This window comes from Vanessa tameamea, chromosome 29 (genome assembly GCF_037043105.1).
Source record: "Vanessa tameamea isolate UH-Manoa-2023 chromosome 29, ilVanTame1 primary haplotype, whole genome shotgun sequence".
NCBI classification, from domain to species: Eukaryota; Metazoa; Arthropoda; class Insecta; order Lepidoptera; family Nymphalidae; genus Vanessa; species Vanessa tameamea.
Genome location: NC_087337.1, coordinates 1,705,619 through 1,723,650, shown reverse-complemented (window position 1 = coordinate 1,723,650; position 18,032 = coordinate 1,705,619). Strand labels below are relative to the sequence as shown.

Genomic DNA, 18,032 nt, shown 5'->3' with positions numbered 1-18,032 from the left:
TTTTCTGAAGAACTGTTTTAAAACGTAAACTTGTGCATGTGTTTAGCAAAAACACAAGAAGATGTCTCATATTCAGTTTACAAGGTGAACGATGCTTCCTTGAAGGCATTTTAGTTGTCTTTGATAAATAGGGACGAGTAGGTACTTCTATCCATGTAAGAGCAAAATTGCAAGGCCTCACTCAGAACCAGCAATGGGGTCTTCTTCTCTTGCTTAGTTTAGGCTGGGTACGTGTCTCGAGGTTGCCTCGGCTACCGTGTCAATTGTTTTGTACGGACAGGACCTAACTGGCCCAGTTGTGTTGTGAAATTGGGTGATTGTCTATTCCAGGATGTCCGGTGACAGTAGCAGTTCCCTATACGTTCAGAAGGAACCGACAACTGTGTTCGTTATCCGCTAGTCGACGGTAGATGGCGTTGCTTTATAAAATTATAACATGCCTAATATATACCTAATAAAAACATTTATCGACGCTCGTACTTACAAGATATCTCAGGAGATAAATAAACCATACGTTCAGATATTAATAGCTCTGCTATATTACGCTACAAACAGTTCTCGACCAATATATCTTTATATATAATACAACACTATTGCACTTAGCTACTTATATTTATTTTAATATTACTTCCAAAGTTCCGACAACAAACACATATAATTTAAATCTCGATCAGTGATGTCACGTGAATTCAAGGTCAAAGTTGTCTATGTTCGTTTCTATTATTAGTATTGACCATAGATTTGAGGTTAATCTTTGGTAGTCGATGAAGGCACTGTCGTTTCATCCCTGGCCGCGAGTAACGCTCGCAGAGTGATCGTTTCTTGTCTTAACGCATTTATGTGAGCCCTTAATGAGGCGTTTTCTTGTTCGAGCAGGCAGGCACGCCACGCTATCTGAAATAAATGTTTATTGAAACAGTAATCCATCAGATTATAAAACAAAAGACAGCAACTCCGCAACGCAACAATCGGCCGGGTGCAAACAGTTCTGGTGATCCACATTCCCGCGGAAAAGATTTTTAAAAGACCTTCTGCGCGCCTCACCGATGGTCATAGACGTTTTCATTATACTGACGAGTGGCGACGGGTCTTTTGAAAGGCACATAGAGCGCGAGGATCATTGGTGAATCAACAAAAGTGGATACAAATTGCCTATAGTACGAAATGACGCGTCTTTTTTTTAACTGTCAAAATTGACATTTTAATTATTAATTTTTGACGTATTAACAAATTGTTAATTACAAAACGCACATCAAGCTTTTGTTGCTTGATTATAATGTTCCGTACGCTACATCTGCGTTTTGTTTAATTTTATAAAATTAGAATTATCTTAACTAATATTAATATGTGTTTTTTTTTTAATAATATTAGGAATAGTAAATGGGCTTCTTGATGATAAGTGGTCACCACCGCTCGTAGACAATGGCGCTTTAGAAAAAAAAAATCCTTACATCGCCAATAGGCCACCCAACTTGGGAACTAAGATGGTAAGTCCCTTGTGATGGCTACACTGGCCCAATCACCCTTCAAATCGGAACACAGCAATATTTAATACTACTGTTTGGCGGTAGAATATCTGAGGTAAGTAGGATGTAAGTACCAGGTAAGAATGCGAGGGGTACTGGTCCCTAGCTTACTTGTTGTTACTATTCGTAGATATTTCTTGAGTAAAAGAACACTTTCTTGCTGGTCGGATCGGAATGGTTTTATTTCAAAAATGTGCCGATATATATACAAAAACTAGGAATAATATTATCCAATGAAATAATTACAGTGCATATTCACAAATTCTTTCGTCCAAAGAAAACGCTTACTTTTCTACCAATAGAAAGTTTGCACAATTTACAATGATAAAAATTATGATTCAGCCAATTAAAAGTTATACATTACAATTGAAAATATTTTGGAAATTAAACTACGAATTAAATGTTCGATTTTTTGACCAATGACGACGCCGCAATTTCGTATGTTCATTTCGTGTGTTGACACGAAAATCCGATAGAGCGCGCTGGGTAAGCGCCGTATGCGCTTGCCGATTTTCGCGTAGTATAAATAGCTCCCGAATTTGGTTTTTAATTTAGTAGGAGCGCGTCTCTGGACGTCGACGCATGTATGAACAATAATGTAGAATGCAATTCCTACAGATGTATCATATTAGAAAACTCAAAATTATATACAAAATAATTTGTTAAAGTGCTGTTAAGGCTCCATTATAATGAAACAATGCTTAGGAAGGCACTGGTCCTAATACACAAGCTTTCGTAGTTTTGGAGTCCAATGGAGTCCAATGATTTTTATATGAAAATTTTTTTATTTAAGATTTCAGCTAAGTCGTTTTTTTTTGCTAGGTGTTATGGTCACTTTTCAGAAAAATGTGATTTTACAGACTACTAAAATAAGGTCACCAGCCAAATTTTGCCATCCTAGCGCCCGTCGATCTTCCTCTTTTAAAGGAGTATGTCGAAAACAACTTTTGAAATTATATAAAATGTTTCAAAGAAGAAATACTGTAACTTTACTTCGGTTACTTTTAATGTTATTGTTTATATAAGAGTCATTAACCTGGTCCTCTCTCATCCGTCTAGCGTCCCTGGACTTCTTAGCGGCTTGGTTGTTCCGCCTGCGTCTCTCGAAATACTTCTCGTCCTTGAGTTCGGCTGGTATCGGCCTCTTTTCACCTCGTCTCCGTGACTCCATGTCACATAACGTTGAGGACACATTTGACGTTGATACTAGGAAATCATAAATAATATATTATATTGTGATTTATTTAAATATATTGCTTTTACTGCTGACGAAGGGCTGGTTCATTTTTCGCTCATAGGATCGGAATTGCGATTCAAAGGGGAAACGTTGCTAGCATTCATGGCATTCCCCGCGGTCATGATTTGTACTTTTAATTTTTATATGTATATAATTAAGGTATTTTATATATTATATATTTTTCATATGGAGTGCAAAATCAAAATCAAAATATACTTTATTCTAATAGGCTTTTACAATCACTCTTGAATCGCCATTTAACAAACGTAGGAACGTACTAATGTAGATTCTACTGAGAAGAACCGGCAAGAAACTCAGTAGTTACTCTTTTTCAACATGTAAAATACAAAGTTATGTTAGTTAAATACAATTATATATGTATATAATATATACTGCCTGGAAGTCATCAAGTATTAGCTCCAGGCTTTTTTATCGTATACATAATCTTGTATTGAATAATATGCTTTTTTATTAATGTATTAATGCATTTTATTACTGCTGTTATATACCTTAATATATTTATACATATTTGAGCCGACATGGCCCAGTGGTTAGAACGCGTGCATCTTAACCGATGATTTCGGGTTGAAACCCAGGCAGGCACCACTGAATTTTCATGTGCTTAATTTGTGTTTATAATTCATCTCGTGCTCGGCGGTGAAGGAAAACATCGTGAGGAAACCTGCATGTGTCTAATTTCAACGAAATTCTGCCACATGTGTATTCCACCAACCCGCATTGGAGCAGCGTGGTGGAATATGCTCCATACCTTCTCCTCAAAGGGAGAGGAGGCGTTAGCCCAGCAGTGGGAAATTTACAGGCTGTTTATGTATGTTTATGTTATGTTATACATATTATATTGTTTTACAAAGTATATTATTGAGTATTAACAATGTTGTACATACTTGGTGAGCATAACGGTAGATGCTGGCAGTACGATGGTAAACACGGCGCAGGTATGGTCCCCAACAGAGGTACCACACCGCGTCCATCTGTGGAACAGTTAAGACATTAGTGGAATTATTAGCAAATTGAGTTACAACCGCCGGATAATCGGTTTACAGAATACTAGCAACTTGGAGCTCTCCGCGTTGGCTAAATATCGGTTCATAGAACTTGAAGTCCCTTCGCAGTGGCTAATAATCGGTTCATACGACTTGGAGTCTCTCCGCAGTGGCTGATAATCGGTTCATAGGACTTGGAGTCTCTCCGCATTGGCTAATAATCGGTTCATAGAACTTGAAGTCCCTTCGCAGTGGCTAATAATCGGTTCATACGACTTGGAGTCTCTCCGCAGTGGCTGATAATCGGTTCATAGAACTTGGAGTCTCTCCGCATTGGCTGATAATCGGTTCATAGAACTTGGAGTCTCTCCGCAGTGGCTGATAATCGGTTCATAGAACTTGGAGTCTCTCCGCATTGGCTAATAATCGGTTCATACGACTTGGAGTCTCTCCGCAGTGGCTGATAATCGGTTCATAGAACTTGGAGTCTCTCCGCATTGGCTGATAATCGGTTCATAGAACTTGGAGTCTCTCCGCATTGGCTAATAATCGGTTCTTAAAACTTGGAGTCTCTCCGCATTGGCTGATAATCGGTTCATAGAACTTGGAGTCTCTCCGCATTGGCTAATAATCGGTTCTTAAAACTTGGAGTCTCTGTGTAGCCACCGATCAATGAACTGTTGCAGGGTACTGTATGAACCCTTAAAGACACAAAGCCAGGTTAAAATAATTACGTTTGCAGCGGTCATGAGGTCGAAAGAGTACCGAATAATTATCAATTAATTATTAATACTGGTGTGTCCCCCTGTGAAATTTCGCGTTTATTCAAAATATTTTTTTATGGATTTCGATATCTATGACAAATTTTTGTTTTGATTTCATTTCATTGTAAACTGCAAGTCACTCGTCTGCATTTGGCGCTAAAATGATGAGACGTCTTTCAAATTTTTTTTTTTTTAAATCAAATTGTATACATTATTTCGGTTAGAATTGGAGTTTGTCGAAATCAATTTACTTTAATTTTGTTTACGTTTTTCATTTTTTTCTTCCCTCACCTTTCTCTAACTATCCAGTACCTTTTTTTAAAAGAAATACTTTGTTAATTCGTAACAATTTAGTAAAATGCCATCAAGAGTCGTCTTTAATTTTCTGCACATCTACGGATGGAACTCTTCAAGATGAGACCATAACCAATTCATTTTATTCAGCTGTCACTGGCACAAAAATCGTCTTACGTTATTAATATATAAGATTATATTAATACAATAATTGTCTTATAACTAACGACTGCTTTACACGAAGTAGGAATAAAGAGTGATTAAAATAATGTTACATGTAATGAAATTAGTAATTAAAACAATTGGGGCATTGAAAGGCTAATACGGGGAACTCGGCCAATACGGGAAAGTCTTGAGGTGGCCTGGGAATCTTCCATCAGTTTGGTACGTCAGCATATTTGTGGGATTAGGTTTCCGTAACTAGGTATTTGTATTGACAATAAATTTGACAAAAAAACATATGAGTAACTTAGTGACAATTTTTTAAATTATTCTTTTGGTTATCGGATGTCATCCTGACTGATCTCCACCACGGCGACTAAACTCAAAGGGAACTAGTCAAATACGCAGGACAAGTTACAGTGCACATGTGTGACTGAGACGACACATCTGACACTATCGCTAAAGGGTTCAGCCACAGGACCAACAGCTTTACGTCCTCTCAGGGAACGGGAGTTCACACTCGTCCAATTTCCAGACTGCTGGTTGCTACTGAGAATAGAACCCCCGAATCTTATAACTAGCCACTAGACCAACGAGGGACTCAAATAATAACATAATTATCATTGTTAAATGGATAGAATTGACTCGTACGCCGTGAATTGCGTGACGCTGTTTTATATCCTCAGGCCTCCTCTTCTCCGCCGCTCTCTATTTTCACTTGGTGGTAGGGCTTTGTGCAAGCTCGTTTGTGTAGGTACCACCCACTCATCAGATATTCTAACGCCAAACAGCAGTACTCAGTATTGTTGTGTTGCGGTTTGAAGGTTGAGCCAGTGTAACTACAGGCACAAGGGACATAACATCTTAGTTCCCAAGGTTGGTGGCGCATTGGCGTTGTAAGGAATGGTTAATATTTCTTAGAGCGCGTTTGTCTATGGGAAATGGTTACCACTTACCATCAGGTGGTCCATTTGCTGGTCTGTTTTAAATATTTAAGGTGCTTTTGTGTGTTATTTAAAGAATATTACAGAACTAATTTAATCTTAGACGATTGCACATTTTGGGAATAAAGTAATCGCCCTCAGACTATTTAAATTAAAAATGTTATTGCAATGACGTAAATCTTAAATAAGTGTTTTAAAAAATCCCGCTGAGTTTCTCTCGCCAGTTCTCAGATCCGAGGTGTTTATTTCCGAACCGGTGGTAGATTTTTGATCAATAAAAAATTGCAAGTTTAACGAGCCTATATTAAAAAAATATATATTCTGATTTGACTTTAAATCTAAATTGCCTATAAGACACGCGTATTAGGATGACGTATAACTGTAGGTCGATTGTCAACTGTTCACGTGTGAGACACGAAGTGAAATCTCGACTGAATAATCAGTTCCTTGTTTGTAAACATAAATGCTATTGTTCGTTCCGGCATTTTTTCGTATTTGCATTGATCGATTTTAATGACGTCCGTCGGTTGTTATAATATGTAGTTACGCGTAACATCACCAGCAGGTGTGCAATCCCCTAACCGTGTACATTTGCGTAAAGAAGTGTCTTAAATAATTGTCTGTGTTTTATTAGTTTTAACTTGTTTTATCTATGTGTTTAGCATTTTTTTTTAGCGTTAGCGGCCTGTAAATTTTCCCACTGCTGGGCTAAAGGCCTCCTCTCCCTTTGAGGAGACGGTTTGGAGCATATTCCACCACGCTGCTCCAATGCGGGTTGGCGGAATACACGTGTGGCAGAATTTCGTTGAAATTAGACACATGCAGGATTCCTCACGATGTTTTCCTTCACCGCCGAGTACGAGATGAATTATAAACACAAATTAAGCACATGAAAATTCAGTGGTGCTTGCCTGGGTTTGAACCCGAAATCATCGGTTAAGATGCACGCGTTCTAACCACTGGGCCATCTCGGCTCATATCATTTATCTATATATATAAAATCGAAATACCATTTACTGATTAATCACGAAATCTCATCAACTATAAAACTATAGCACGTACAAACTTGAAATTTGGTAGGTTAGAGGACGTAGATATATATTAAGAACGAATTTCACGAAACGCGACCCCAAGGGGGTGAAATGGGGGTTGGAAGTTTGTGTTTTATAAATTTCGCGCGGGTGAAGCCGCAGGTTCAGATAGTATTATATATGATGATTTTAATGTCTTAATCGTGAATATACCGTTTTATTTACTACGGAGTTTTAGTAAATGTATTTTATCTGTGAAAATCAGCGTTTAAATATTAATTATTTTTAATATGAGATTTAAAAATTATGAATTGATTATTTTTACAGGATGACAATAATGAAATTGTTATTATTATTATGATAAATGTAATTTCTCCTTTTTTTTAATTAAATAAGATAATTTTTTTAAAATAAGATGAGGTGTGAAGTTGTCTACTTGCGACATGACAATTAATTGGCGGTTTTGCGTGCAACTTCACGCAGTAGTATTCATATCACTGCGCGCGCATCTTAAAAATACATTCTGATAATTTATTAACAAGCTGCCAATATTCAAAAATAGATCTGATTCGATAGTTAGGAAGGCATATTATTCGATACAAGATTATATTGATGATAAAAAAGCGTGGAGTTAATGCTCGTTGACTTCCAGGCAGGAGACATGACATACATATATAATTGCATTTAACTAACATGACTGTATTTTTAGATGTTGAAAAAGAGTAACTACTGAGCTTCTTGCCGGTTCTTCTCGGTAGAATCTACATTCCGAACCGGTGGTAGCTTTACTTAAAAATAGTTTGTTAAATGACGATTCAAAAGTGCTTGTAAAAGCCTACTCGAATAAAGTATATTTTGATTTGATTGGAGTTGACCTATTGACTTTGACTTACAAAACTAAAATTCCAAAGATCTCGTAGTTCGATCTCATACCTCATAAGTGATATATTTAAGTTATGTTTTTCTTTTTGAAGGTTAATGTTGTTTACGCCTTTACATCAGTTGTTAATTTTAAGTGTTTAGTGATAAGTTGAATGTGTAACTTTTTCAATAAATAACTAAAAAATAAGATGTTCTGTACTGGACTCACGCCTTCTCTCTTTTAGAGGGTGGGCTTGGGGTTAATCCCGATGGCTACAGTTTGGGTAAATACATATATATATGGCAGATTTCCTCTGAATGTATTCCTTCACTGTGAAGTACGAGATGAATTATAAATACTAAACAATATGAAAAATAAGTGGCGCGTGCTCAGCTTTCATCTTAAGGAAACCTACCCGTATTCAAACCGCATCGTTATTTGTAAAACAAAAGGCTGAAATACGGTTGTTTTTTTAATTTTACTTTAATTTTTTTTATTTAATAACTAGCTGCGCGGCCTGACTTTGCACTGTTAGGACGAAGATTTACATAAAACTTATATATTGAAGGGACACACCAAAGTGTTATAACAATCGGATAAACTCGTTTAGAATCAACAGCGCAATGGTTCAGGGCCGTCTAGCGATGTAAAAGTCGCAGGATCCATCCCGACCCCTTGGGCTGTTGCCGTCCCCACTCCTAACACAAGTGATAAGCTTAAACCGAGGGGTAAATAGGAATATTAGTAATTTCTTAATTGGACAACATCACATACATTACTCTGATCCCAATGTAAGTAGCTAAAGCACTTGTGTTATGGAAAATCAGAAGTAACGACGGTACCACGTACACCCAGACCCAAGACAACATAGAAAACTAATGAAATTTTCCTACATCGACTCGGCCTGAACTCGGAGTGGCGTACCCATGAAAACACCACACACTACTCGACCACGGAGGTCGTAATTTGGAGCGTTGCTAGTATTCTACTTGTAAATAAATTATAACGATGAGCACTTTTCTTTGCGATTGTACGTATGAATAATAAAAGCAGCTGTCGGATCACGACCAAGCGACCCTTTAAACGGCGGTGCACACTGATAATCGTTGACGACAATATTTGTCCTCCACGTTTAAGATTGACGACCTCCGTGGTCGAGTAGTGTGTACACCGGTTTTCATGGGTACGCCACTCCGAGTCGATGTAGAAAAAGTTCATTAGTTTTCTATGTTGTCTCGGGTCTGGGTGTTTGTGGTGCCGTCGTTACTTCTGATTTTCCATAACGCAAGTGCTTTAGCTACTTACATTGGGGTCAGAGTAATGTATGTGATGTTGTCCAATATTTATATTTATATTTATTTATAAATCATCTCGTACTCTGTGGTAAAAACATGTGACGAAGATTTAATGGCAACGATAACCCACTCATAATGTTAGAATTTAAACAATAAAAAAAAGTTTTTAAGGCCGCGCTTAGTATTTGCGTCGTCGATCTAGTGTAGATGTAAATACTTACTTGGTGTTAGGGCTTTCTGCAAGCCCGTCTGGGTAGTACCACCCACTCATTAGATATTCTACCGCCAAACAGCAGTGCTCAGTATTGTTGTGTTCCGGTTTGAAGGTTGAGCCAGTGTAACTACAGGCACAAGGGACATGACATCTTAGTTTCCAAGGTTGGTGGCGCATTGGCGAAGTTAGGGATGGTAAATATTTCTAACAGCGCCAATTTCTATGAGCGGTGGTGACCATTTAAGAACAATTGGCCCATATTTTGCTGGTCCACCTATTTATTACATTAAAAAAACTGGGTTTCGAACCCCAGGATAGAACAGTAACAGGCCGGTATCTGGAAGTTGGAAGTGTGTACATTCCCGTGCCTCGGATAGCACGTTAAAGTAAAGTCGTTGGTCCTGCGCCTGAATTCATTCCGGTCAAGCAAATTTTCAAAATCTGTTTTGAGATAGACAGATCAATCGTTTTTATCCCGAGTGAAAAAAAAGTGAAAGTGAGTGTGATTGATGAACTCACTAACGCCTTCACAAATTGTTGAAAAAAAAAATAGTCCCTCGGTCTGCTTGACGCTTCGCGGTGTCACGAGCTTTTAATTTGGACGTGACAATTTCATATTTTTGTTAAACGTAAATAGACACGATAGGGTACTTTCGGTAGAGAAAAATAAATTGTGAAATTTGATAAATATTAAAATATATTATGTAGATACATACTGAAATATTTTGATTTTGAGTCATAACAGCGTATTATTATATTAAAATTAAAAGTCGTAATTTATAGTCTGTGTCAGGTGATCTAGAACACGAGCCGCCATGGTGTGGCGTCAGATAGGCAAAAACTGTCATTTCAATATCGTCTGGCACTTTGATAAACAACTTTTCTGGAGTTTTAATGCTAGTATCTGTACATTAAACACTAACGACAGCGATTGTAATAAACTATTTTCCCAAAAAACACCAAATATTTATAGCTGTTAACGTTGAATGAGTGCTAGTCGTATATACACAACTGTTATTTTTATCATTGTGACGTCACCAAAATAACGGACAGCGTTTTTGCGGGTTTAAAATTTAATTTAATTTTATGGCAAGAAAACCGTTTTTATTTTGCCGAAATATTATTTTATAATTGTGGCTTTTTATTAGAAAAATCAACATTTCGAAGTACTTTTTCAAACATAGTAGAATACCCTATTGAGATTGATAAAATTAAAATTGTTAGCTTTGTTTGTATATTGGCCAACGTAAATTATTTATTTGTTCAATATTTGAAATGTATATTACACAATGTACAAAGGTAAATTGTTCAGCAGGGGTTAAACTCCTCAATGAACAGCGTGCACCTGTGATCGTGTGAATATTCACACATGGACAGGGCTGGCGATTAGACTATTTATATTAAACAAACTGCTCCTTCGTACGGATGATATGAATACTCTATTTAAGTATTTCATATTTCTTGAAAGATAAACTTGAGTCCGATCGTGAGATCATCTACAGGATTCAATTTTAGCCATCCAAACACACCAAAAGAAATTAAAAAAAATCGTTTTAGAGGAGTTGTTGACAAGAATTTGTTTCGAGATCATGATAAAAATGAGTACATAGTTTATTCCAACTACAAAACGACTAAACTCAAATAAACAAGATCTGACCTGAAAGGTCGAGAGCTTGAATAATCTATGAGAATCATTATGGATTTTCAAAAAATGGCGTATCGAACGTTTTGAATAACGAACGAAGAGTTTTGAATTATGTGTTAGAAGCGCACAAAAAATTAATTATTGAGCATTCATTATTCGAAACTAAGTTTGTTTATTATGGTCACGTCTTAAGTACTCAACCGATAGGTGCCAAACACCGTATCCAATTCGCAGCAAAGTGGCGAAAACAGTAAGTCAGGTGCACTTGACACTCGCAACATCGCCAGCCCTACATAGTGAAGGGTCGTAATAACTCACCTCCACGATCGCACCCCATAACATCGTATTGACCTATGGCGTATTACTAATTACCATAGATTTCTATGCTTTTCAATTTACTTTATTTTTGGAACGATGTTCTTAACTTGTGGCAGATATCGTCAAGTTAGGAAAAAATGTTAAGTCGTCTTTTCGTCTCTTTCTATTCCTCTGTCTCTTTCATTTCTTGTCATTTAACCATCTATTCTCAAGCGTTGTTGCCTTATTTAATTGTCTGTTTAATACGTAACATATAACCAAAGCAACTTCCTTCTAACTGGTTCCACGACACCTTCCTTTTTGTATTCCTAGTAACCCTCTACACTTCGTATTAGTAGAATAAGGATCTACGTGCGTTTATATTGAAGGATAAAAATTCGTTCAGGTCTTCGCTGGAAAACATAGAAAAATTACGTCGTAATCAGTAAATTCAGAGCGATTTTAAGGCCACTCTTTGGAACCAGCTCGAACCGACGGATTTTCTGAATTAATACGACTTATACGACTTGGGAACCTTCAAGAAAAGAGGTTTAATGTCGGCAACGCACATGCAAGCCCTCGGTATTGCAGATGTCTATGGGAGGCGGTGACATTTTGCTCGTTTGCCACCTATTCCATTAAAAAAAAAACAATCGGATGAATAGTTTAGAAACATTAAAACAATTAACTTTTGTTTATTGAAATATGCTTTTCTGCTACGTTTACTAAAGACCCATATGGATTATCAGTGGAGTAGAAGAATACTACTCCATCAGGATCTTTAAGTGACAGACAACTAAGATTTTTTGCATAGAGTCAGTAACTCTTTTGATGAGCAACGTAAACGATTTTACAACAGGATCTCAGAAAGCGTACAAAATGCCTCTGATGTTAAATTAAAAATATAATGAAAAGGAAGATTTATGACAATTTCTTTGTTATATTGATAACTTGTAAACAATTTTAAAATCTGACAAAAGCCTCGCTGAGTTCCTTTCAAGATCCTGAAAGGAACTCAGGTATTGCGGTTTCACAGGATATTTTCCTCTCCGAACCGGTTTTAGTGTTGAATTTCTCAGTCAATGAGTGTAATGCTTCCTTGATTAAATATTTGTATAGATAGATGTCAAAGCTGAGAACCCGTCGACAAAGATGCTAAGGTAACTAGTTGTCGACCGCGGATTCGTTTGCGTTTTAGGAGTTGGTCGTCTTTGCTAGCGGTGCCCAACGGACGAACCAAGTTGCTCACGGAGGCGCCACTGACGCGCAAGTTACGTACCCTCAACGTCATAGCCGACAGGGTGGATTTGTTTTGTTGCAGCCTGAGTGTACTCATAACTACAGCCACTTGGAATATATCATTTTTAACGTAGACTTATTTTAAATATTGTTAATAAACGTGCCGTAATATCGAATTAGGACAACAATGTCCTCTAATGATATGTATACAGTTTTGTATTATAAATAAATAAATGTTAGGTATAAAAACTGTATGCCCTCCCTTGGTTTCATTCTTTTCAGTGGTTTGTCCGTGATACAATAGACAGACAGACAGACGGACAGAGTTACTATCTCATTAATAATATTAATATATAGATAAAATATTCGATAATGCTGAACATTTCTCAATTAGTGCCTCCACCACACGTTTGTATCAAATAAATACTGCAAATTAAATAAACAACGTACCTTATTTATTTGTTGTTTAAATTATTGACAGAATTTTCATAATATCAAAATGGCATCGTCGCGTATCGTTAGTGTCGAACAAATTGAGTGCAATTACGTCCCCCCTGTGGCGTCTGCTTTGACTGAATCGTTATTAGTTTAAGTTTTGAGTAATTTGCATTTGTTTTTGTTATTTTTTTCTCATTAATAAGCTTAATGAAGTGTAAATGTCATTTGGGCCGTATTTTTTGCCATGAACAAAAATAAAAGTTTTTTTTTTTTTTTGAATTAATAGTTGATTTAAAAAGCGAAGGAGATTGTCAATTGTTTATCTTTTTTTTCTGTAGTTTATGCGCTTTTGTAGCTGATTGTAAATCGATTTTGTAATTATTTTTTTTCATAGAAATCTTAATAAAAGGCCCACTTATCGTCCACGCAGATATGAAAGATAGATACCTCAAATACATGAAAATATTTTACTTATTTATTTAAAGTGCTGTTTTATTTGAGCAGCCTGTTTACAAGATTTACCGATATCTTTGCTTATAGAATAATATGTCCCGATTGACTGATTCATCGTCGCCGAGCGTAAATTATTCAAGTTAGGGCCATGAAATTTGGTATATTGGTGGTTGAGTAGACATTAGGAAGGAATTTTGGAAATTCTAACCCTAATGGGGTGAATAAGGCGTTGCAAGTTGAAATGAGGTATACAAAGAGGTCTTACATTAACGTAATATCAACATCCACGCGAGCAAAGCCACGTGCAACAGTTAGTTTCATATAAAAAAAACATTATTTTAATTCCCAATTAGGCATTGTTAAAAATATATTTATTATAAAATCGCTACGTTGCGAAAGTGGAACTGTGTATACTCGCGTGCCTCTATTTCCTGCTCATGACTGAATGAGGAGTATGGAAAGTGGACCTGTGTTTACAAAGAGACTTGTGCACAATGGTATGTCCCGCGTAGTTCGCTCGTCTCAGGAATGGCCGCTGTATATATATTCCGCTCAACATATATACTGTAATGTTTTGTATGTAACGAAAAATATTAATGACTAGTGGTCGCTCGCGGCTTTGCTCGCGTTTTAGCGGTCGGTTGTCATGTGTTAGGCAAAACAGTAGCCTGTGTCCTTCCTTGGAGTTCAAGTTTGCTTCATACCAAATTTCATCAAATTCGGTTCATTGGTTTGGTAGTGAAAGAGCGACAGACAGACAGACAGACAGACAGAGTTACTTTCACATTTATAATATTAGTATAGAAGTATAGATTTTATGAGAAAAAGTGATTGTCATAGCATTGGTAAAAGGAACAAACACAAACTCGATATTCCTGTTACTCGACTGTGTAGAGTCAGTAACTCTCTTGTGGGGCAATGTATACGGTTCTACAACAGGATCGCAGAAAGCGTTCAAAATGCTTCTGTTGACAAATTTAAAAAAATTGTTAAGGAACGCTTGTGTGCGAAAGGGTACTATATAATTAGTAAGTTTATGATTGATAGCACACCTTAGGAATTAAACGATCGCCTCCTGGCTATTTCTATTGATATTCAATATATTTATTTAATTAGATTGACAAAAAAAGACCCGCTGAGTTTCTTTCGCCGGTTCTCAGGTCAGGGTGTTTCCTTTTCCGAACCGGTGGTAGTGTTTAATTTGACTATCAATAAGTAAGTGTAATGCTTCTATATTTAATAAAGGAGTTTGAGTTTGAGTTTATGGCAAAAATCGGTCAGGACAACATCATCAATACGTAAATATTATATTTCATATGTACCCAAATTCATAAACTCTCATTACATGGAGCCCAGCGCTAAATTTACACTAAGGATACTCGTTGCTAGTGCCCAGGGCAGCAAAATTCGGAGGATGAGAAAAAAGAAATCACGTTTTCGTAAATGCTTTTCTTATCTTCCAAAATGGTATAATTATGCTATGAAACGGTGGTAGGACTTTGTGCAAGCCCGTCTGGGTAGGTACCACCCACTCATCAGATATTCTACCGCCAAATAACAGTACACTGTATTGTTGTGTTCCGATTAGAAGGGTGAGTGAGCCAGTGTAATCACAGGCACAAGGGACATAACATCTTAGTTCCCAAGGTTGGTGGCGCATAGGTGATGTAAGGAATGGTTAATATTTCTTACAGCGCCTTTGTCTATGGGCGGTGGTGACCACTTACCATCAGGTGGCCCATATGCTCGTCCGCCAACCAATGCCATAAAAAAAAAAAAGAATGAGTCATTTTGTTTATTGAATCTTACGGAAAGAAATTGACACTAGGTCCTGAGCTTTGAAAACAGTGATGACGTTAAAGTTTAATCATTTATTGATGGATGGTTTTAGAGATATCGGTTCGAACAGACAGTCAGACAGACTTTCGCACTTACAATATTAGTATAGATAATTAATCTGCTTATTAACTTTGAATATAGAACACCTAACTCAGTTAATACCAGTCACGTGTTCTCGATAACGCTACACGAAGTGCTTCGAATATTTCCTGTTTAAATAGATTGGATTTAATATATTTATAATTATTTTATAAATTTCAAAAAGGTACACATTTCAAATTACTATATAAAAAATATTACACACTTTAGGCGATAGTAAACCTTTAGTCTATTCCAACCACAAGAGGACAAAAGTCAAATAAACAACATTTGACAGCGAATTGACGCGATAACATTGGTCGAGAGCTTGATTAATCTATGATATTCACTATGGATTTGCGAAAAAATTGCGCTTGAAATGTCGACACAGCTGTTATCGGAACTTTGGAAATAAAATTACAGTTGATATAAGTCGTTCAGAGGAGTAGTGTTGTATTATAAATAGCGATATATTAATCGTAGTACTGCACAATATATTAGAGCTATAGACAAATCGCATGAAATACGTAAATCTAAGGTTTGTTTACCTTTATTCCTACTTTTATTGGAATAGACTATATGTATGTATATTCATAAAAACAGCCCACGTCTAAACGTGAGCTGTTTTTATGAATAGTTCTATGCCAAAAAAATGTTTTTGAATTAGTTAAGAAATACAGACAATAAGATTTAAATGACATTTGACACTTACCAGGCGGTACTACGAACTGATTGTAACTTCTCAGCAGTCGAAGCGCTGCTAAAGCGCTTTGTTGTGATCCACACATCGGGTCGAGGTCATATAGCAAATTAGTATGTTCCATATTTGACAGTTTTTTATTTTTCAATATAAATAGATTAGACTAAGGAAACTTATATTAGACAAAATGGAAATCCCTTTAAAAACCGGTGGTAACATTACATTCAACTGAATCCTTTCAAATGACGTTTCAAAAAATCTTTTATGAGCTTATTGAATAAAGAATATTTATTTTATATCTGTTAAATGAAAAAATGTCTATTTCACAGATTATAAATCGAATATGTGTATATATATTATACTTATGTAATTTTTTTATGTATATTATAACGTACAATGTACACAATTATAATTAATAATAAGTTCTGCCGAAATAAATTCGAATCATCAATAATATCAAATTACTCGTTAGTAGTACTAAAGATTCTATAAATACTAGCAACAAGTTGTAGTATTAGTACTTAGCTATTAATTTTAAAGGTAGCCTAATCTTCGCGTGTGTACATAGCAGATTTACTTTATAAATACAAAATTCGAATCATAAATGCATAATAAAAAAATTGTCCCGAGGCACAGACACAAAATTCTATGATATTGTATAATTTAAAAAAAAAAATTAGAAATAAATTGTACCTAATTTTATACTTTTTTAATTTATCCTACGACATAGTGCAGTGCTCAAATTTTTACATCCTAAGATGGTTTCTGCACCGTTAAGAAAAAAGTTTCGTATGAATAATAAGGTGAGCTATATCCGTAATTATTGTTTTATCTGTGGACAGGATTGTTTCGTACCTTCGATTTAAAATCGTATCCCGTGCGGGATCTCGCGTCTGTCTATCCGTTTGTCATATTTATTTTATGTATATAGAGTTTGTTGATTCAATCATGGGTGTGTAAAGTCAATAAATTAATTAAATTTTGATTTTTTTATATCGCGAAATCTTAATTAGTTAAAATTAATGATAATTTTCTGGTAAGCGTATGACGTGAGAATTGTTTAGACGATTTGTATAAATGTTTTTTTTTTATTAAAATCTGATCTTAATAGTGTTTAGCAGTAATCAGGTTTTTAGGGAACGAAAATTTGTGAAGGCTACCCGTAAAATTGACAAATACTTTTTTCTTTAGAATTTTGTAATATTCGAAAATTTGCCAGGACGTCTGCCTAACAATGATAACGTCTCGGTCAGGAAGTGGAAAGTAAAAAAGTTATATTTTTCGAGAGCATTATGTGGCCTATCATATAATTGGCATTTAGAATTTTTTTTTATGTAAGGAATGAGGCGTACTGTTAAAATATTTTAAACTATTTAAGATGATTTCTAAACACAAAAAATACCGTCGAATATGATATTATAGATTCATTGAAATGTAATTAAAAGGGATGAGATGACCTGCATGTCAAAAGTAACGTCAAAAATACACTTTAGAAAAAGTGATAGAAACAATTTCTTTAATACAAACTTTTTTTTAAATTCTTATATGAAGCTAAGGCTTAAACTGAATTAGGTCCAAAATTATACTTTAAGATAACTCCATTGTCAATAGATTTTGATAATGTTACATTAATTGTCCTTTACTGGTTTATTAAAGTTAACTAACAAATTATCAAACTGATTAAAAAAAATAACAAAAAAGTCACGTTCACACGTTCGCACTTAAAACAACTATAACAGTAAAGAAAAACTTACATAACATTTTCCAATCTCCCATTGGCTGGTTTTGTAATCATTAGATAATTTCCACGTATCTGATTGGTCGATAAGCCACGCCTACACTTTCACGTTAGCTGTCCTTATGACATCGTGTAATGAAAAGGTAATGAAGACTCATTACCGCTTACCGCTGTGGGTGTTTTATAGTGTACACATCTCTATTTGCCGTTTTATTAAAATATATATATTTTAAATTGCTGGGCAAATACACAATGCCACTTATAGTAAGCCT

General features: G+C 35.8%; 2 protein-coding genes across 2 annotated transcripts in view; both read right to left on the bottom strand.

Moving 5' to 3' along the window:
- Nucleotides 1-18,032, bottom strand: part of LOC113395897 (hemolin-like) — a 284,073-nt gene that overhangs the window by 63,008 nt on the left and 203,033 nt on the right. The gene's annotated exons all lie outside the window — the stretch shown is intronic.
- LOC113395881 (transcription factor ces-2-like) lies at nt 748-16,146 on the bottom strand. The gene is made up of 4 exons (XM_064219589.1): nt 16,035-16,146; nt 3,669-3,755; nt 2,515-2,732; nt 748-894 (listed from the first exon to the last, which is right to left on the bottom strand). Exons 1-4 carry the CDS (start codon nt 16,144-16,146, stop codon nt 748-750), a joined length of 564 nt encoding a protein of 187 aa, XP_064075659.1.